Source organism: Nerophis ophidion, unplaced genomic scaffold (genome assembly GCF_033978795.1).
Source record: "Nerophis ophidion isolate RoL-2023_Sa unplaced genomic scaffold, RoL_Noph_v1.0 HiC_scaffold_31, whole genome shotgun sequence".
NCBI classification, from domain to species: domain Eukaryota; kingdom Metazoa; phylum Chordata; class Actinopteri; order Syngnathiformes; family Syngnathidae; genus Nerophis; species Nerophis ophidion.
In genome coordinates, this window is record NW_026906953.1 from 545,782 (window position 1) to 569,427 (window position 23,646).

At 38.6% G+C, this 23,646-nt stretch overlaps 1 protein-coding gene across 3 annotated transcripts in view; it reads left to right on the plus strand.

The window, feature by feature from the left end:
• The window catches only part of LOC133546548 (gastrula zinc finger protein XlCGF57.1-like), a 51,987-nt gene extending 29,420 nt beyond the window's left edge, over positions 1–22,567 (plus strand). For 2 of the 3 annotated variants that reach the window (XM_061892316.1, XM_061892317.1), the window contains 2 exons: positions 9,971–10,225; positions 14,087–16,008. In XM_061892316.1, coding sequence (XP_061748300.1) covers positions 9,971–10,225; positions 14,087–15,252 — 1,421 coding nt within the window. In that variant the 3' untranslated portion in view covers positions 15,253–16,008. Of the gene's footprint in view, positions 1–9,970; positions 10,226–14,086; positions 16,009–22,394 lie in introns of those variants that run through there. The other variant, XM_061892320.1, reaches the window with a different exon arrangement.
• The last annotated feature ends 1,079 nt before the right edge of the window (positions 22,568–23,646 follow it).

A 23,646-nucleotide genomic window follows, 5' to 3' on the forward strand; every position in this document is an offset into this window, starting at 1 on the left:
AATAATTTAGTAGAGAACATCCACGATAAAGTTCGCAACTTTTGGTGCTGACAAAAAAGCCTTGCCTTTACCGGATGTCGCAGACAATGACGTCACAAGTGTGGGGGCTCCTCACAACCTCACACTCTTTTTACTGGGAGCCTCCAGCAGCAAGAGCTATTCGGACTGAGAAAATGACAATTTCCCCATTAATATGAGCGAGGATGAAAGATTCGTGTTTGAGGATATTGATAGCGACGGACTAGAAAAAAAAATAAAAAATCAAGTTAAAAAAAAAAGGTTATTGCATTGGGACTGATTCAGATGTTTTTAGACACATTTACTAGGATAATTCTGGGAAATCCCTTATCTTTCTATTGTGTTGCTTGTGTTTTAGTGAGTTGAGTTTGAGTTTATTTGGAACATGCAAGCATACAACATGATACATCACACATACAACATGATACATCACACATGCATGTATACAACATGATACATCACACATACAACATGATAAATGATAAATGATAAATGGGTTGTACTTGTATAGCGTATTTCTACCTTCAAGGTACTCAAAGCGCTTTGACACTACTTCCACATTTACCCATTCACACATACATTCACACACTGATGGAGGGAGCTGCCATGCAAGGCGCCAACCAGAACCCATCAGGAGCAAGGGTGAAGTGTCTTGCTCAGGACACAACGGACGTGACCAAGTTGGTACTAGGTGGGATTTGAACCAGGGACCCTCGGGTTGCGCACGGCCACTCTCCCACTGCGCCACGTCGTCCCTTACATACATCACACATGCATGCATACAACATGATACATCACACATGCATGCATACAACATGATACATCACACATGCATGCATACAACATGATACATCACACATGCATGTATACAACATGATACATCACACATGCATGCATACAACATGATACATCACACATGCATGTATACAACATGATACATCACACATACAACATGATACATCACACATGCATGTATACAACATGATATATCACACATGCAACATGATACATCACACATGCATGTATACAACATGATATATCACACATACAACATGATACATCACACATACAACATGATACATCACACATACATGCATACAACATGATACATCACACATACAACATGATACATCACACATACAACATGATACATCACACATGCAACATGATACATCACACATACAACATGATACATCACACATACAACATGATATATCACACATACAACATGATACATCACACATACAACATGATACATCACACATACATGCATACAACATGATACATCACACATACAACATGATACATCACACATACAACATGATACATCACACATGCAACATGATACATCACACATACAACATGATACATCACACATACAACATGATACATCACAATTTCCAGTTTCTATTTTCAACATGTTGGAAAAGGAGTAGGAAGAAGCAGAGCTTACCCCTTTTCTTTACATAACAGTTGCTAAAACTTTTGTTCACTTCCTGTTCTCAATGTATTCACAATGTATACTCCATAAGTAATAAGTAATCACAATAAAAATAAATAAATAAATAATTGGTGAAGTAAGTTTTATTCCATACGATGAGATAAGTACGATTATTTTGAGAATGAATGGGTGAATAAAATCAGAATGTTTATTATCATGGTTCTTTTTCTACTTTGTAAACACTTCCAGTTTGAAGAGTTTCTTGAAGTGGATGATATTAGTACATTGTTTGATTGCTTTGCTTAATCCATTCCATCATTTAATTCCACATCCTGATATACTGAAGGTCTTAAGTGTTGTACGTGCATACAAATGTTTTAAATTACATTTTGCTCTAAGATTATATTTCTCTTTTGTTGAGAAGAATCGTTGTATATTCTTGGGAAGCAGGTTATAGTTTGCTTTGTGTATAATTTTTTCTGTTTGCAATTTCACTATGTGGTGGAATTTCAGTATCTTTGATTCAATAAATAAAGGGTTTGTATGTTGTCTATATCCAACATGATGTATTATTCTAACTGATCTTTTTTGTAACACTGTTAGTGAATGAAGTGTACTTTTGTAATTATGTCCCCATATTTCTACACAATAACTCAGACATGGTAACACTAGTGAGCAGTAGGGAATATAAACTGATTTTCGGTCCAGAACATATTTTGGCTTTATACATTATTGACATATTTCTTGTTACTTTTATGTTGTATATTTTTTACATGAGATTTCCAGTTCAATTTATCATCAATCATTATACCTAGAAATTTGGTTTCATTTACTCTTTCAATTTCTATTCCGTCTATTTGTATTTGTGTTTGACACTTCTTTTCTACTGTTACCAAATGGCATTATTTTAGTTTTACTGAGATTCAATGATAGTCTGTTTTTGTCAAACCATTTTTTTAATTTGTTCATTTCTTCTGTTATTATTTGTATTATCTTCTGTGTGTTCTCTCCTCAACAAAACGCTGTTGTTTCATCCGCAAATAATACTAACTTTAAATCTCTTGTAACTTTACAAACGTCATTTATATAGAGATTGAATAATTTAGGTTCCAGTATTGATCCCTGAGGTACACCACAGGATATATTTAGTGTTGTAGAAGTGTGTTCGCCTAGTTTCACGTATTGTTTCCTGTTCGTTTGATAACTTCTTATCCAATTTAAGACTAACCCTCTGATGCCATATCATTCCAGTTTTTTGATTAAAATATTGTGATTAATTGTGTCAAATGCTTTAGTTAGATCCATAAACACTGCTGCTGCACATTTTTTACTATCTATTGCATTGGTCATTTCTTCTGTGATTTCAATTAAAGCCTTTGAAGTTGAAACATTAGCTCTGTATCCATATTGGTTCTCTTCGAGTATTCTATTTTTATTTATGAAACTCTAATCTTTTATTGAACAGTTTTTCAATGATTTTAGAAATTTGTGAAAGTAAAGAAACAGGTCCATAATTTGTAAATAGATGTTTATCTCCAGTCTTATAAATTGGTGCAACTTTAGCTATTTTCATTTTGTTTGGAGATGTACCTGTTTGAAATGATAGGTTACTAATATACATTAATGGTCCTGAGATCTCATCAATAACCTTTTTTATCGTATCCATATCAATTCCGTTACAATCAGTTGAAGACTTTGATTTACATTTTTTCACGATTTTAACTATTTCCTCCTGTGTCACATTTCTGAGGAACTTGGAGTTGGGATTTTGCTCAATGGTATCATTATAGTCCTCAATTGAAACTGGGTCTGGAATCCTTTCTTCCAATTTTGGTCCAATATTTACAAAATAGTTATTAAAGCTTTCAACTACTTCCTTTATGTTGTCATTATGTTTATTTCCATCTAAGATATGGGTGTGAAACTCTGGCCCGCGGGCCAAACATTGGCCCGCCGTTTAATTTCATTTGGCCCTTGAGGCAATATCAAATTAACATTAGAGCTGGCCCGCCGGTAACACCACATTCACCGCTAATACTCATACTTGCCAACCCTCCCGATTTTCCCGGGAGACTCCCGAAGTTTAGTGCCCTTCTCGAAAATCTCTCTGGGCAACCATTTTCCTGATTTGCTCCCGGACAACAATATTGGTAGCGTGCTTTAAAGGCGATGCCTTTAGCGTCCTCTACAACATGCCGTCATGTCCTCTTTTCCTCCATATAAACAGCGTGCTGGCCAAGTCACATAATATATGTGGCTTTCACACACACATACTTGGCCAACAGCCATACAGGTCACACTGAGGGTGGCCGTATAAACAACTTTAACACTGTTACAAATATGCGCCACACTGTGAACCCACACCAAACAAGAATGACAAAACATATTTCGGGAGAACACCCGCACCGTAACACAACATAAACACAACAGAACAAATACCAAGAACCCTTTGCAGCACCAACTCTACAATATACCACCAAATCCCCGCCCACCTCATTTTAATTTTATTTTCAAATTTATTAGCCTGTGGAAAAAGTTAATGTTGGTATTTACCTCAGAAGGCTGCAAATAGAAAAGAGGCATTCATTTTTTAAGTTAAATTCTATTTAATATACCACTGATGTTTTTTCCTTTGTTTTTTAAAAGTTGATTTTGCACTATTACGTTATATAAGCTCTGCCTGTTCCATGGGAGGAAGCCTGAGTACCCGGAGGGAACCCACGCAGTCACAGGGAGAACATGCAAACTCCACACAGAAAGAACCCAGGATTACTCAGGACCTTCGTATTGTGAGGCAGATGCACTAACCCCTGTTCCACCATGCTGCCATATTTAAGCCTTGCTTGTTTAATATTCATTGCAAAACTTGTTTGGGTCCCTATTAAAAGGCAATGTGTTCAACCTTGGCCCGCGGATTTGTTCAGTTTTAAATTTTGGCCCACTCTGTATTTGAGTTTGACACTCCTGATCTGAGAAGTATTGGGGGTAATCCCTCTTAGTGCCATTTTTAATAATGCTATTGAGAATGCCCCATGTTGCTCTCATGTAATATTCTTTTCTACATGATCGTAGTATGTTTGTTAACTTGTTTTTATACTTTTTGTACTTAACTTCTGCCTCTGTAGTTCTTTGTACTATAAATTTTCTATATAGCGTATTCTTCTTCTTACAAGCATTGTTTAATCCTTTTGTCATCCATGGTTGATTATTCTTTCTCTGTTTACTACTGAGTCATCTCCATGGACAATGTTTGTCATAAAGTATTATGAACTTGTTTAAGAAATGTTCGTATGCTTCATCAACCTCTTTTTCATTATACACATTGTCCCAATCCTGCTTTTGTTGCTCCATTTTGAAAGCAATCATCCTCTTCTCTGTGCACAGTCTTTGAAATGTCCTTTTGTCTTCCATGTTCTTTTTGCAGTTTCCATCATATATTGTAAAAACTGGCAGATGATCCCTAAAGTCGGTTATAAGTAGACCACTTGTAGTGTTATTATCAAAATCATTGGTAAAAATATGACCAATAAGTGTGGCACAGTGTCCTGTGATGCTGCTTGGCTTTGTGATTTTAGGATATAAACTGATGCTGTACATTGTATCAATGAAGTCATCAATAGACCTTTGCTTGTTAGGGTTCAATAAGTCAATATTAAAGTCACCACATAAGAAAATAATTTTTTGACCATTGTCCATGTAAGTTGCCTTGATCCATTCTTCAAATGTTTCTATACTTGACTTAGGTGATCGGTATATACAACTGATTACTATGTTTTTGCTATTTTCCTGACATATTTCAATGGTAATACATTCTAAGATATTATCTATAGCTAATGACATGTTTTTTACCACTTTGTAGTTCGGGTTCTTCATCACATACACAACTACTCCTCCTCCATTTTTGTTGCTTCTGTTGATGTAGTTTAGTTCATATCCTTCCAGATCAAAATCTATTCCTTTTTTTATCATCAATCCATGTTTCTGTGACGGCGATCACTTTGAAGGGTTTTTTGATGTATTTCAAAAAGTTCTTAATGTTGTTGTAGTTTGCATACAAGCTTCTGCTATTAAAATGAATAATTGACAATTTATCACTTTTAATGATGCTATTGTATTGCTCATCTTTGTAATAAAAACAATTATTACTAATGTGGGGGAAAAAAAATTGTATCTGGATCTATATCGTTTTCCAAATCCTTGTTTTTGTGCTCTTTGTTGCAGAAGTTTTGTACTTCCATATTTCCTTGCTCAACAATCTTTGATGTCGTTTCAATAATGTCTATAAGTGTAGATGGATGCAGTCCTGAATCTAGGTCTTCTTTTTCAGTCGTCCCTTGCAGCGTAGTAGTGTTGATGTTGAATTTAGGTGCTTGTTTTATGTCAGAGTCCATTATCATCGTTGTTGTGGAAGCTGTGTAAACTTCAAATTTGTCCAGGTCTTTGATGTCATTGACAACAATTATTCTTGCTTCTGGACCTCCATTCAGCTTGATGTAGATTTTACAGTTGGCGCTCCAAGTTCCATGGATTTTTCCCTGCTTTCTCAAGTCGCGTGCTTTCTTGGCGATTCCAGCATTATGTTTAGTGAGATGCTCATTCATGTACACATTTGTTACCTTCAGCTTCTTTCCCTGTCTCAGCAATGCCATTGTAGATGTTCTGTTTACGAGTTTCACGAGCACGACTGGAGTGGCGTTGTTGTCTCTTCTGTTCAGTGGGATGCATGTTTCGATGGTAATAATGTCGATTTCAATTTCCTTTGATTGCAGAAAGTTGACCACTTGCTGTTCTGCCGAGACAAGGTCCATTTCTTCTGGTTCACCTTCATTATTCACAGCCTTCGCATATGATCTTGGTTTAATTCGGTGCCCTGTCACCATGATATCATTCATTCGTTTATCCTGCTCCATTTCATCTATGATATTCCACAGCATGGAGTTGTCTTCTTGAAGGGTCTTCATTTGTTGGCACATATCTTGAAAGGTCTTCAATTGTTGGCACATATCAGAGACTTCATTTTTTCTGGTGATGATTTGAGTTTGCAGACTTTTCACATCTTGTTTGTGTTCTTCCATTGCTTTTTTCAGATCTTTTTTTATTTCTTTAATTTCTTCTTTCATTTCTTTCCAATCTTCTTTTAATTAATGGAGTATTTTTAGTAGTACTCCTTCTTGATTCCCATCATGTCCTGTGTCCAGTCTCAAATCTTGGTCCCAGTTGTGTCCTGTGTCGGCTGACACCGAAGGTTTTGGGTTTCAGTCTTCTCTTTAACTTTTGGCATCGTGGCAGATCGATGACATCAGTGACTCTTGTGTCTTAAACGGCAGTTACTTTAGCAACTTGCAGCACGTTTAACTTGTTTGTTCCAACAATGCGTGCATTGCGTTGTTCACAGATCGATTTCAGGTGTTAGTCTGTCAACTTATAACACTCTGCGACGTTGGAAGCACTTTAAAACAGCTGTGAACTCGCCGTAGCTTTTGGTTGTTAGGCAACCGCTTTGAGCTGCGTTAAGGCGTCGATGGCTTGAGGCAAACGGCTCTTCCAACTTGCCTTATTTCAGCGTATCAGTGCCTCACAACTGACCAAAATGAGGTCAAGGATGCCAGGTGACTCTCCTGTGGCTGTGATCGCAAATCAGTTGTCAAAATCTTCAGAATAAATAAAAAGTCCGGTAGCAAAAGCGGAGCCTTTTTCTTTTGCGTTCTTTCTCATGAACAGGAAGTGACGTATTAGTGAGTTTAATATTACCTGATAGTTGGAGGGGTGTGTCCACGGGTGTCTTGAGGCCAGTCTCTGAGGGAAGTCGACGGCAGCTGTATGGACGGCGCAAGTTCAGCTGATCTCCGGTAAGAGGTGACTTTTTAACCACAATTTTCTCACCGAAACCTGCTGGTTGACATTTGGTCGGGATCCATGTTTGCTTGACCGCTCTTATCCATAGTAAAGTTTCACCTCCGGGAATTTTAAACAAGGAATCACCGTGTGTTTGTGTGGCTAAAGGTTAAAGCTTCCCAACTCCATCTTTCTACTTTGACTTCACCAATATTAATTGAACAAATTGCAAAAGATTCAGCAACACAGATGTCCAGAATACTGTGTAATTATGCCGTTAAAGCGGACAACTTTTAGCTGTGTGTGGTGCACCGCTAATATTTCCTTGACGTTTTCACCAATAAACTCCGCAGGAAATTTAAAATTGCAATTTAGTAAACTAAACCGTCCGTATTGGCATGTGTTGCAATGTTAATATTTCATCATTGATATATAAACTATCAGACTGTGTGGTCGGTAGTAGTGGCTTTCAGTAGGCCTTTAAATGAGTGCTTGTGTCAGAGTCTTAAGTGTATTTCTACCCACCAGCGGGGTGATCCTACTATATAAGAAGTAAGGGTGTATGGTATGCCGGTATTGGTAAAGTACCGTGATACTATCCATCCATCCATTTTCTACTGCTTGTCACGTTTGGGGTCGCGGGGGGTGTTGGACCCCATCTCAACTGCATTAATCATATTCGGTACTAAACCGCCTCTAAAAAGTACTACTTCTATGTTTACATCAAAATGTTTTGCCATCACATCTTTCGTTTTTTTATTTGTATTTATTTATATTATGTTTATAAACTCAGGAAAAATGTCACTGGACCCGTGAGGACTTTGAATATGACCAATGTATGATCCTGTAACTACTTGGTATCAGATTGATACCCACATTTATGGTATCACCCAAAACTAATGTAAAGTATCCATACAACAGAAACATAAGTGATTATTGCATTTTAACAGAAGTGTAGGTTGAACATGTTAAAACTGAAAATAAGCAGATATTTACAGTTAATGAACAAGTAAATTAATAATCCATTTTTTACCACTTGTCCTTAATAATTTTGACCTAATAATAATAGAATATAAATGACACAATATGTTACTGCATACGTCAACAGACTAAATTAGGAGCTTTTCTTTATATACTTACTACTAAAAGGCAAGTTGTCCAGTATGTTCACAAACTTGCAATAGGAAACATGTTTGATGTACCCCAAAACATTTTTTATTTAAAAAAGCCAATAATGCACTTTTCTGTGATCCTTTTTTTTTTAGAAAAGTATCAAAATCCATTTTTGTAAAGGTCCCGGTACCAAAATATTGTTATTGGGACAACATTAGTAAGAATATAATTTGTCGGTTGATTCTTTCACTACCTGAGTAGTCATTTTTTTACTGGAGAGATTAGTATTTACGATGCAGCCAAGAAAGTTAATCTAATTTTTGTTTGTTATTATATTGTCGCCCACTTTGACTGTGAAGTTATTTACTTTTCTGAGGTTAGGAATTGACCCAAAGACCTGTGTACTTGCAAGTACCGAGACAAGTCTTATTTCGGCAGTTTGTCATTGAAAGCCTTGCTAGTCTTGGTCTTGAGGATTGTAGCTTCTCTTGTTTTGTGGCTGTCAGCCTCGGTTCTATGTTCTTTATGGGCATAGAAAATGATGGAGTGATCACTTAAGCCGCATGCAGTAGTTCCACTTGTGGTGATCTGAGACTGGTCAGAAGTAACAAGGAGGTCTATGAAGGTTTAAAAGGACTCACTCACCCTGGTAGTTTGCTTAATGAGCTAAGTGAGACAATGTTGGTGGCACAGTTTAGTGAAGGTTTTAAAAATGGGTGCATCCTTTCAGGACATATCTGTGTTCCAGTCCCCAAGAAGATGTAAACATGTGTCAACATGTTTACACTAAACTCACACACTCACCAAATACATTTTATACTGTAATCAAATCTAATTATTTCACGTCATGATTTTCACTTACATGCATCAATAAGTGAAAGTAAACATTTATTTTCAGTAACCAAAGTAGTCAACACTTGTTTTATTAAAAGCACATAAAGTTGACTGACTTTCCTTCAGCGTGTCGTAGATGGTCTCCAATTCCTAAAGAGGAATTGTTGATGGAGATACTCCATAAAACAGCACATAGTAAAACATGTTTTGGTAAAAGTTTCTTTTGGCCCAGCCAACAAAATGACCTCAAGAAAGTATGTTGCATGATAACAAAAACATACCATGAATGTTTTTTTTTTTTTTTAGTGATTTTGGAATTATATTTTTTTTATTTCCATGATATTGAAGTTATGGTAATGACAATATCATTATAATATTATGGTTAAGTTTACAGATAAAGTTTAGGTGTCATAGACCGTATACACAAAACAATATTTACCCACTTTACATCAGTGAAGTTAAGAATGCTTCAATCAATGCTGCCTCGTACTTATACAAACTTTTCAAATTGCCCCCCATCAAATTTCCAAGTCTGTTTTTGTACTCACTGTACCACTTTTGAATAATTTTTAGGAAAAAAGTAGGTATTTCCAGTGTTTTTATTGGTTGTTTTGCTACACACTTTTAACACAACACACAAAAGAACACAAATCATGTCATTGTGTTAACAGTGTCAGTTCAAAACTATTTCTATACTCTCTTTATCTTATTTACTTATTTACCCAACAGACGTCCAGCAGCCTCCTCACATTAAAGAGGAAGGGGAGGATCCACAGCCCCCCCACATGAAAGAGGAAGAAGAGGATCCACAGCCCCCACACATTAAAGAGGAAGAGGAGGAAGTGTGGATCAGTCAGGAGGGAGAGTGTCCTGTAGGGCAGGAGGAGGCTGATGTCAGCAAGTTTCCACTGACTGTTGTCTCTGTGAAGACTGAAGAGCATGAAGACAAACCACCTGAGTCCTCACAGCTTCATCACAGTCCAAGTAAGCTCAACATTATACAAGATTATACAAGAATGACAAACACATTTCGGGAGGACATTCTCACAGTAACACAACATAAACAGAACAGAACAAATACCCACAATCCAATGCATCCGTGACTATTCCTGGCTACATTATACACCCCGCTAGCACCAAACCCTGCCCCCCCCAACCCCGCCCACCTCAAGCGACACACGGGGGGGGGGGGGGGGGGGGGGGGTTGGTGCCAGCGGGGTGTATAATATAGCCAGGAATGGTCACGGATGCCTGGGATTGTGGGTATCTGTTCTGTTCGGTGTTACTGTGAGGATGTCCTCCCGAAATGTGTTTGTCATTCTTGTTTTGTGTGGGTTCACAGTGTGACGCATATTAGTAAGAGTGTTTAAGTTGTTTATATCACAACCTTGAGTGTAACCTGTGTGGCTGTTGACTATATGCCTTGCAATCTCGTACGTGTGATGACAGAAGCGGCGAAATGCATGCGTCGGGCCGGCACACAGATAGCATGGTGTAAAAGCGGGCGCGATGACATGTCGCAGAGGATGTTAAAAGTAAAGCCATCACGGCGCGCCCTCAATATTGTAGTCCGACTGAAAATCGGAGACTATTAGCCCCGGGTGATGTCCGGGAGATGCACCAAAATAAGGAAACCTCCCGAAATAACCAAGGGGGTCGGTGATTATGCAGCTGAGCCTCATCAGAGTGGCCAAAGAGCTGCATGCGGCTCCGGAGCTGCGGGTTGCCCACCCCTGTTCTAGATGTATTAAGAGTTTATTTACAACATTAATAATATATACATACTATGCCAAATTAAAAAAGGTAAGCTTTTAGTAAATTTGTTTGGGATTCTGTTTTTTGTAATTGGTTTTCAATCTTCATTATTTACTTCAAGTTATTACAATACCTCTGTCTCTCTCTCTTATGTATGTATATATATATATATATATATATATATATATATATATATATATATATATATATATATATATATATATGTGTGTAGGTGTGGGAAAAAAACCACAAGACTACTTCATCTCTACAGATCTGTTTCATGAGGGGTTCCCTCAATCATCAGGAGATTTTAATGGAAGCATTCACATACAATGGTTTATATAGAGCACAGAGTGGGTGGGTACAAGCAGGCGTAGGGTGTGGTGATTGGCTCATGTGTTACCTAGGAGGTGTTTCCGTCTATGGCGGCATGTTGAAATGATTTCACTGCGCTTGTTGAGGGATGACCGATCTGGATGATATATAATAAACAGTTTCTCTTTTAAGCATAGGTTGCATCTTTTATTACCACTGTTGTAAGGTGTGCTGGATGCAAGAATTTGCCATGTTATTGAATATTCAACATTATTGTCTTTGAGGTTCCAAATGTGTTTGCTGAGTTCTGTAGAATTCTGCAAAGTCTGGTTTCTAAAGGAGGCATTGTGATTATTCCATCTTGTTTTGAACGCTCCTTCGGTTAATCCTACGTACGTGTCGGATGTGTTAATGTCCTTGCGTATTACCTTTGCTTGGTAAACGACTGATGTCTGTAAGCACCTTCCGTTGAGAGGGCAATCAGGTTTCTTGCGACAGTTACATTCATTATTGGTTTCAGAGTCGTTTAGTCTGGGGGTAGGCAGGACTGCCTACCCCCAGACTAATAAAGAATGCACTATTCTCCGGATAATCCAATCAAAACATATATATATATATATATATATATATATATATATATATATATATATATATATATATATATATATATATATACACACACACACACACACACACACAGGACTGTCTCAGAAAATTATAATATTGTGATAAAGTCCTTTATTTTCTGTAATGAAACTAAAAACATGGAAATGTCAGACATTCTGGATGCATTACACATCAACTGAAATATTGCAAGCCTTTTATTATTTTAATATTGCTGATTATGGCATACAGCTTAAGAAAACTCAAAAATCCTATCTCAAAAAATTAGAATATTTCCTAGGACCAAGTAAAACAAAAAGATTTATAATAGCAAAACAAAATCAAACATTTGAAAATGTCTAATGCACTAAGTACTTGGTTGGGAATCCTTTCGCATGGATTACTGCATCAATGCGGCGTGGCATGGAGGCAATCGGCCTGTGGCATTGCTGAGGTGTTATGGATGCTCAGGATGCTTCGCTAGTGGCCTTAAACTCATTTGCATTATTGGGTCTGGTGTCTTACAGCTTCTTCTTCACAATACCCCACAAATTCTCTAAGGGGTTCAGGTCAGGGGAGTTGGCAGGCCAATCGCGGACAGTAATGCCATGGTCAGTACACCAGTTACTGCTGGTTCTGGCAGATCATGCTGGAAGATGAAGTCATCATCTCCATAGAGCTTTACAACAGATGGAAGCATGGAGTGCTCTTGGTACACAGCTGCATTGACTCTAGACTTGATTAAACACAGTGGACAAAAACCAGCAGCTGACATGGCTCCCCAAACCATTGCTGACTGTGGGAACACACTGGATTTCAAGCAACTTGGATTTTGCTCCTCTCCAGCTTTCCTCCAGACTATAGCGCCTTGACTTCCAATTGAAATACAAAATTTGCTTTCTTCTGGACTCTGGACCACTCTGCATAACAGTGTGGTACGCCAGCTGCACTGAAGCAGACAAACAGGCGAATTAGAGGGTCATAAAGTCTGCACAAAAAATTATCGGCTGCCCCCTGCCCTCCCTGAAGCATTTACATAACTCCCGTTGCCTCAAGAAAGCAAAAACCATCACCAAAGACAGCACACACCCTGGCTACCACCTGTTCCACCTGCTACCATCAGGCAGGCGCTACAGGTGCATCAGAGCCAGAACAAACAGGCTCAGAGACAGCTTCTTCTCCAGAGCTGTCACCATGTTAAAATCTAACTTATAATAATAATAATTCACCCCTACACAATATCATGCCCTAATACCCTACTGTGCAATACTGATTGTTATTTATTACTTCCGTACTCTTGTCTTGTTCTGTATATTGTACAGTATTTTGTATTTCTACAGTGTGCTGTATATTGTACAGGATTGCTTGTTATTTTTATTGGATAGTTCTGTTTATTTCAATTGTTAGTTTTTCCTTTATTACCCCTTGTGTTATTTATTTCACCCCATATTTGTTCCCACAACCGCCACTCAAGTTGGAGTCTTTAATCTCGTTATATGCAAATATAATGACAATAAAGTCTATTATATTCTATTCTATTCTAATTGAGCTTGCACGCTGTCAATTCAGGATATAGGGGGCGCTAAAGGCAGTGCCATTATTGCACTCCCTGAATATTGTTGATCTGGTAAAAATTGACAGGGGCTTCGAGAGAATTGGTGCCCTGAAATTAAGGGGTCTCCCGGGAAAATTGGGGACTTGGGCAAGCATGACCTATCAAGCGCCGTTCAGATTAAACTCATGGGCCGCACCAACATAAAATTGTCACATCAAAGCGCGGGCCGCATAATAACGTTTCGCGGAACGCAATTTTGCCCGCGGGCCGCATGTTTGAGACCCCTGCTCTAAACCTAAACCAAAATCATAATGATCAAAGACGTCCAGCACATTAAGGTGAGTTAAAGTTCATGAAAAGTTTTACTGTCAAGCTCTTACAAACTGTTCTCAAACACCACACACATCATTGTTTTTGTTTTTCAAGATATAGATGGATGCTGTCTTTTTAATGTAGGTGGAGAAAATGAATAACTTTATAGGGGTGGGCCAAAGAAAAGGTAAACTAAATAAATGCATAACGTGGAGTGCTGTCTATTTGGCCTAACTCACCTGTGAATAGTTTGAATACTGCAAACTTCAATAAGTAACACCTCATTTGTGTTCTATGTTCTGCAGACGTCCAGCAGGTGTCAGCAGAGAGTCATGAAGAGATTCCCTCCAAGCAGCAGGAGTGGAGCTCCAGTGTGGGACAGAAGAAGCTCGAGCCCACTCATATAGAGGAAGAAGAGGAACTGTGGGAGCAGCTTCCAAGGTTGGAGGAGGTTAATGACGAAGATGATATAAAGTCAGAACCAGACAGCATCTTTGCTCCACTCTCAGACATGGACCACATGATGTCAGACTCTTCTGATCACAGTGACCACATCCAAAAACCTTTAAAAAGTAAAAATGACTCTGAAGGTGATACGAGACATCACACTAACAGCAAACACTTTGACTGCTCTGAATGTGAAAAATCTTTTAGACATAAGAGTAATTTTACAGTACACATGAGAACACATACTGGAGAGAAACCTTATACTTGCCCTGTTTGTAAGAAGAGTTTCTCCAGAAAGCAATACATGACCACACACATGACAATACATACTGGAGAGAAACCTTTTACTTGCTCTGTTTGTAAGAAGAGTTTCCCCAGAAAGAATGACATGACCACACACATGAGAACACATACTGGAGAGAAACCTTTTGCTTGCTCAATTTGTGCTAAAAGATTCAACGTTAAGAGTATCATGACATTACACATGAAAATACACACAGGTGAGAAACCTTTCACTTGCTCTGTCTGTAAGAAGAGCTTCATCAGAAAGCATCACATGACCACACACATGAGAACACACACTGGAGAGAAACCTTTTACTTGCTCTGTCTGTAAGAAGAGTTTCTCCATGAAGCCTGACATGACCACACACATGAGAATACATACTGGAGAAAAACCTTTTACTTGCTCTGTTTGCAAGAAGCGTTTCTCCACAAAGCGTAACATGACCACACACATGAGAACACACACTGGAGAGAAACCTTTTATTTGCTCTGTTTGTAAGAAGAGTTTCTCCAGATGGCAACACATGACCACACACATGAGGACACACACTGGTGAGAAACCTTTTCCTTGCTCTGTTTGTAAGAAGAGTTTCTCCATGAAGCCTGACATGACCACACACATGAGAATACATACTGGAGAGAAACCTTTTACTTGCCCTGTTTGTAAGAAGAGTTTCTCCAGAAAGCAATGTGTGACCAAACACATGAGAACACACAATGGAGAGAAACCGTTTGTGTGATAAAACAATCAGGTTTAAGTATCAGGTCAGTAAACACAAGTGTGTAACAGTCATGGAAGCTGCAGGGATGTAAAAACACTCAAACGGTGATTGTGCTAAATGTACTTTAAAAACACAGCATGATTAATATGAACGTATATTTTATGTTCAATGCTGTGCTTCTTATCTTCTACTCTTATATGTTGTCCTGTAATGACTTTTTAAGTTGTGTGCATTTATTGAATATTATATATGTTGCTAAATTTTTATTCTATTTTCCCATTGTTAAAGAGAGGTCATCTTATTTTTTATTTTTTTTTCCAACACATTTTCTCCATTGCACTTTATTGATGTTATTTTCCAATTAAAAGTATGAATTAATAACATTGTTAAAACAATTTGGACCCTAAGTTCGGACACAGATTCATCGTCATCGTCATCGTCATCATCATCATCATCATCATCATCATCATCATCATCATCATCATCATCATCATCATCATCAGAATACTGGATGAAACTTTAACATTACTTTTTTTAATATAAGTGTGACCTCAATATTCCTCGATAATAAGACTAAAAATAGAGATTTAAGTACCATATTAGAGTGCCTCTTGTAGTATTCCACCTCGCCACATTGTGAGAAGTGGGGGCTAGCAGTTGCATGTTTTTATCATGTTTTAGCAGCGAGGAAGACAGCATTTGTCTTTACTTTTTTGTCAGATTCAAGTTTTAATGTTCTTTTCATTAATAAATTAATCACTATGGCTGGCAATATTAAGGATTATTTATAGATATTTAAGAACAAATTCCCTCCTTGACAGGTAGCAAAATGACTCCACAAAATGTGAACTAGCAGCTGACTCAGTAAATATTTTTTTAATTTTCTAATTAGTTAACTATAAAGAGTAACATCCATCCATTTTCTACCACTTATTCCCCTTTGGGGTCGCGGGGGGCGCTGCTGCCTACCTCAGCTACAATCGGGCGGAAGGCGTTGTACACCCTGGACAAGTCGCCGTCTCATCGCAGGGCCAACACAGATAGACAGACAACATTCACACACTAGGGACCATTTAGTGTTGCCAATCAACCTATCCCCAGGTGCATGTCTTTGGAGGTGGGAGGGGCCTATCCCCAGGTGCATGTCTTTGGAGGTGGGAGGGGCCTATCCCCAGGTGCATGTCTTTGGAGGTGGGAGGGGCCTATCCCCAGGTGCATGTCTTTGGAGGTGGGAGGGGCCTATCCCCAGGTGCATGTCTTTGGAAGTGGGAGGGGCCTATCCCCAGGTGCATGTCTTTGGAGGTGGGAGGGGCCTATCCCCAGGTGCATGTCTTTGGAGGTGGGAGGGGCCTATCCCCAGGTGCATGTCTTTGGAGGTGGGAGGGGCCTATCCCCAGGTGCATGTCTTTGGAGGTGGGAGGGGCCTATCCCCAGGTGCATGTCTTTGGAGGTGGGAGGGGCCTATCCCCAGGTGCATGTCTTTGGAAGTGGGAGGGGCCTATCCCCAGGTGCATGTCTTTGGAGGTGGGAGGGGCCTATCCCCAGGTGCATGTCTTTGGAGGTGGGAGGGGCCTATCCCCAGGTGCATGTCTTTGGAGGTGGGAGGAAACCGGAGTACCTGGAGGGAACCCACACATTCACGGGGAGAACATGCAAACTCCACACAGAAAGATCCTGAGCCCGGGATTGAACCCTGACTACTCAGGACCTTCGTATTGTGAGGCAGACACACTAACCACTCTTCCACCATGAAGCCTTAAAGAGTAACATGACAGTGGAAATTTCACAATAATTCACCAAAAATCGGAAATTGGGAATGATTTCTTAAGATGCAGATGAACCAGGTGGCACCATGCAGTAAAAAAAAGTGATGTTTACTGATAAACGAACAAAAACCGAGAGCAACAGGGAACTGTGAAGACAACAAAACAAACCGCTGAAACCCAGCAAAACTCTCACAGGAAATGTGGAGCAGACGGCGTCCACAAAATATGTGCGTGCTCGAGCTTGACATCAAAAAGGATAGTCACCCGTGAACAAAGAATAATGTCCGGACAACAAAGGTAGCAAGAGGATCAATTGAAATAGTCTTGATTGCAAACAGAAAAAAGGTGAGGGGAAATGCTCGGGGACAGAAGTGAAGCTGCCACGGGAAAACACCAACAAAACTGGGAGAGCCACCAAAATAAAAGCACAGGACAGGAATTCAAACATTAAACAGCGGAAAACACGAACAAAATGTGAACAAAATTTGCCAGATGTGACAAATGGAGTGTCAGAAATGAGCTGAGCCAAGATTGACAGGCTGGATAATGAGGGAGAAGCAATCTAGTGTCATGTCAGCACACTGGGACTGGAAGGCAGGATTCACACAATCTTCTTCTCACTTCTCTCTCATGTGGAGGCTACAGTCCGCATGACAGAAGTCACTACTACAACTACTCTTATTTCATTTAAATGTATTTTTTACTTACAAATTATTATTATTATTGTTTTTTTCATGGACATCCATCAGCTGACATTGTTATCCATTACATCATATGTGCATACATCATACATCTATTGTCTGCCTGAAAGATCAAAATATTATTTTTTGTTTATTTCCCAACGATGACACCTGCACCCCTCCCCCACAAAAAGAGAAAAAACAGCAAAAAAACAAAGTAATAATAATATTAATAAAATTAATAACGATAATAATAATAAATAGTATAAACAGATAGTAAATAAATACATAGAAAAAAACTATATACATATAGGGAGTAATCATTTTTTTTAAAACAGTTTAATCACTAATTAGAAAAAAAATTAGTCTTATGTGGCGTGACATAATCAACCCAGTATTCCCAGTGTGAAGTAAATATCTCTAGTTTATAAATAATAAAAGCTGTTATCTCCTGTGTTTTATAAATGTCCATTGTGATTTCCATCCATTTCTTCAAAGTTGGGCTCTCCTGTAATATCCATTTCCTGGTAATGCTCTTTTTACAAACCACTAGTAGGATATTCATGAAGTATTTCTCTTTTTTCAGCCAATCCTGAGGTGCGATGTGTGAAAAACAGGATGTTACTTTCAAGGGGTGATTTGAAAATATCCTGTAGAGCTTGGTGTATCTCTTTCCAATAGTCCTTTATGGCAGAGCAGTCCCAGAAAACATGCTAGTGGTTTGCCTTTAGATTCCCACAATTTGTCCAACAGGCAGGGGAGTTGTTATCATACTGAGACTTCTGAGAAGGTGGAATAAAACTTTCCCAGCCAAACTCTCCACTTGGGTGAGCTGCTACAAGTCCATTGATATCTCCATTTCATTGTCCATTCTTCCTCAGATATAGTTATCCCTCCTTCCTTCTCCCATTTTGTTTTAACATATGAAGTTAAATATGTAAACAGTTCAATGAAACAAATGCTTGTCTTGACTGTGTTACATGTTTCACCTTCATATTAACAAAATGCTGCAACTGCAGATATCGATAGAAGTCTTGTTTTTTTTTTTTAAATGTGTCCTTTTAAAGGGGAACATTATCACAATTTCAAAAGGGTTAAAACAATAAAAATCAGTTCCCAGGGGCTTGTTGTATTTTTTGAAGTTTTATTCAAAATTTTACCCGTCTCGGAATATCCCTAAATAAAGCTTTAAAGTGCCTTATTTTCAGCTCTCTGCGAAGACACTGGCCATTTCCCTGTGACGTCATACAGTGCTGCCAATGTAAACAAACAATGGGAATACCACAGCAAGATATAGCGACATTAGCTCGGATTCAGACTCGGATTTCAGCGATTTAAGCGATTCAACAGATTACGCATGTATTGAAACAGATGGTTGGAGTATGAAAATATTGAAGAAGAAACTGAAGCTATTGAGCAAATAGCTATTGACGCTATTCATAGCCATAGCATGGCCGAGTAGCTGCGTTAGCATCGCCGGTAAAATGTGCGGACCAAACGCTCAGGACTTTCGAATCTTGTGACACTGGAGCAACTTAAATCCGTCGATCGGTAAGTGGTTTTTTCGCATTAAATGTGGGTGGAAGGAAACGTAATATAGTTGCAAATGCATCTGCAGGTTATCCATACATCTCTGTGCCATGTCTGCTTTAACACCGCCGGTAAATAGCATGTTAGCATTGATTAGCATAGCATGTTAGCATCGATTAGCTGACAGTCAACATCAACAAAACTCACCTTTGTGATTTCGTTGACGTTATCGTTGCAAATGCATCTGCAGGTTATCCATACATCTCTGTGCCATGTCTGCTTTACAACCGCCAGTAAATAGCATGTTAGCATCGATTAGCTGGCAGTCACGCCGTGACCAAATATGTCTGATTAGCACATAAGTCAACAACATCAACAAAACTCACCTTTGTGATTTCGTTGACTATAGTTGCAAATGCATCTGCAGGTTATCCATACATCTCTGTGCCATGTCTGTCTTAGCATCGTCGATAAAATGTGGAGACACTCTGGTACATTCAATGGGGGTCTGGCGGCAGATTTCTTGCCAGTGGTTCAACTTGAATCCCTCCCTGTTAGTGTTGTTACACCCTCCGACAACACACCCACCAGGCATGATGTCTCCAAGGTTCCAAAAAATAGTCGAAAAAACGGAAAATAACAGAGCTGAGACCCGGTGTTTGTAATGTGTTGAAAATGTGTTGGGTGTGTTACGTTGGCGACGTCACATTCTGACGTCATCGCCTCCAGCGCGATAAACAGAAAGGCGTTTAATTCGCCAAAATTTACCCATTTAGAGTTTGGAAATCGGTTAAAAAAATATAGTCTTTTTTCTGCACCATCAAGGTATATATTGACGCTTACATAGGTCTGCTGATAATGTTCCCCTTTAATAGTTTCAAAACTGAGCATTTTTTAATCTTTCATTACACTACATGAAGCTGAATTATTTTTTGTTGATCTCTATTGGCAGAGTTTGAAATCGGTACAGCAGTCTTGGAAGTGCATTCCTTTTAATACAATCAATTCTACAGCTAAGGCGAAAAAAAGGAATTAAGTTCCATCGTGCTATGTCATCTTTTATTTTCTTATGTATGGGTAGATAATTTTATACTGATAATGTTGTTATATATTTTGATAAAATGAGGCCCAGGTATTTAAGGGACATATCATATATATGTATATATATATATATATATATATATATATATATATAGTCTCCATCCATTTTGGATGGAGACAATAGCTAAGTAAAACTTGAACTATAGAGATTAAAAAAACAATATAAGAAAATATTCCTTTGTGTGTGATTTTTGTACATAATTTCACTGCTTCTGGGTTATAATTATACGAGAGGAGTTGAGTTTTACCGATGTTGATTTTATGTCCTGATAATAGACCCTACCGTTCAAATGAGTGCATTCATTTAGGAAGAGAGTATGTTGGGTGCCAGAGGAAGACTAAAATGTCATCCGCATCTGGCCAATTTATACTCTCTCCCTTTAATTATGATTCCTTTAGAATTTCTCTAATCTGTTATTAATAGATTCTTCACAGAGAATCTTTGTTTACAAACTGAGCACTTGATTTTTCAGTGTGCATTCTTTTGTTTATCAAGTTTTTTCTTAGAGCATCTTTTTTTTTTTTTTCACAAACTGAGCACATTAATGGTTTGTCTCCATGTGTGCATAGAATATTAAACTCTTCAACACAGAATCTTGTATTACAAACTGAGCACATTAATGGTTTGTCTCCATGTGTGCATAGAATCTTAAAGTCTTCAACACAGAATCTTGTATTACAAACTGAGCACATTAATGTGTTTTTCTCCTGTGTGAATTTGTTTGTTTATCAAGTTTTGTTTACACAGCATCTTTGTAACAAACTGAGCACATTAATGGTTTTTCTTCAGTGTGCATTATTTTTTCTGTTATCAAGACTTTCTTCACAGATAACATTTGATTACAAACTGAGCACATTAATGTTTTTCTCCAGTGTGTATTATTTTGTTTGTTAGCTAAATTTTATTCACAGAGTCTTTTATTACAAACTGAGCACATTAATGGTTTTTCTACTTTGTGTAATTTTTTGTCTGTTATCATACGTTTCTTCACAGATAATATTTTTATTACAAACTAAGCACATTTATGGTTTTACCCAGTGTGTAATTTGTTTTATTTGTTATCAATAGTTTCTTCACAGATAATCCTTTTTTTTACAAATTGAGCACGAGTGTTTCTCCAGTGTACATTATTTTGCTTGTTATCATGTTTTTTTCCAGAGCATCTTTTATTACAAACCGAGCACTTTAATGGTTTTTCTTTAGTTTGTATTATTTTGTCTGTTATCAAAAGTTTCTTCACGCAGAATCCTTTTTCACAAACTGAGTACATTAATGTTTTTTCCCGAGTGTGCATTCTTTTGTTTGTTAGCACTTTTTTTTACAGAGCATCTTTTATCACAAACTGAGTACATTAATGTTTTTTCTTCAGTGTGCATTATTTTGTTCATCAAGTTTTTTCACAAAGACTATTTTATTACAAACTGAGCACAATAATGTTTTTACTTCTGTGTGTATTTTTTTAATCTGTTATCAATAGATTATTCGCAGAGAATCCTTGTTTACAAACTGAGCTTTTGAATGTTTATTCTCCAATCCGCATACTTTTGTTTATCAAGTTTTTCACAGAAAATATTTTATTACAAACTGAGCACATTAATTGTTTTTCTTCATTGTGCATTATTTTGTTTGAGTTTTTCACAGAACATCTTTAAAGGCCTACTGAAAGCCACTACTACCGACCACACAGTCTGATAGTTTATATATCAATGATGAAATATTAACATTGCAACACATGCCAATACGGCCTTTTTAGTTTACTAAATTGCAATTTTAAATTTCCCGCGGAGGTAAAACGTGGCGGAATGATGACGTGTATGATTACGCGTGCGCGTGAAATTGTTGGGGACATCTTGGCTCACGTCCACACACGGCTAATAGTCGTCTCTGTTCAACGCGTAATTACAGAGTATTTTGGACATCTGTGTTGCTGAATCTTTTGCAACTTGTTCAATTAATAATGGAGACTACGAAGAAGAAAGTTGTTGGTGGAAAGCAGTGGATTCAAAGATAATAATTAGTATGTGATCCTAGTTCAAATTTAACAGATTATATAAAACAACTTGTGTTTTATTTTATTGCTAGGACAGCAGGTGACCCCAGAGATCCTCGAGAGGGTTAGAGCTGGGCCAGCCAGGGTTAGTGAAGTCCCATCGTCAAGTGCAGCAGCCCCGAGATGCAGCCCAACATAGCATCTCCAGGTGTGTCTGGAATGCAAGCCAAGCTACGACCACCTCCTGCATTGTTTGATGAAGGACCAGCATCAAGTCCTGATAGTGGTTCTTCCGATGTCAGCTACGTGCCGAGTGGGTCATCGACGTCGGATCCGTGTCAATCTGACGGGCCGCCAGATCCCACACGTACTCCCAAGATGCGGGAAGAGGGCGCCCACAAGGTACCGAAGTACATCATCTTTGAGTCGTGCCTCCAGAGTCTCGTCAAGTGGTGTCACTGTCCAGCCTGTGGCAGCCAGGACATAAGCCCTTCTTGGGATTGGAACGGTACACAGCTGATCATGACCATACAATGTACATCATGTGACCGGAGGAGTAGGTGGAGCAGCCAGCCAAACATGACCATACAATGTACATCATGTGACCGGAGGAGTAGGTGGAGCAGCCAGCCAAACATGACCATACAATGTACATCATGTGACCGGAGGAGTAGGTGGAGCAGCCAGCCAAACATTGGCCCTTATGCCGCGGGCAACATCCTGCTATCTGCTGGCATTCTCTTCGCTGGCGGATCTTCTGGCAAGGTATTGCAAGTGCTGAACAGCATGGGAGTGGTCACGTATGGGCAGCAGCGTCTACACCGCCTGGAGAGGGGGAACTTCTGGTTGCCTAGTGGAAGTCTGTGGAGAGACACATTCAGAACATCCACAAGGACCATGGCCACCTCTTCCCAATTTGTGCTCTTGGACAACTGCACGGTAGAAGTATGCAAAAGAAATGTCTCAAACCAAATAAGTAGGCAAATAAGTTGCCCGAAAGCAGTGAGGGAATAGCAATATTTTACTGCACATCTTTTGAAAGTGCCCTGCGTTGAGGTGGCGACTTGTACAGGCTGTACGCCGCCTTCCGCCCGACTGTAGCTGAGGTAGGCACCAGCTCCCCCCGCAAACCCAAAGGGAATAAGCGGTAGAAAAATGGATGGATGGATCTTTTGAAAGTCAAAAAATTCAGATAAACTTGTAAATAGATAACCAGTTTTCAAGTTGACTGGAACATTTTGTATAAACATTGTTCTATTTTAAATGTATGTTTAGTCTCACGCTCAGCAGTGAAACTGGAGGAGGTTGTCAACAACAAGTCCCTGCTGAAAGATATCGCCATGC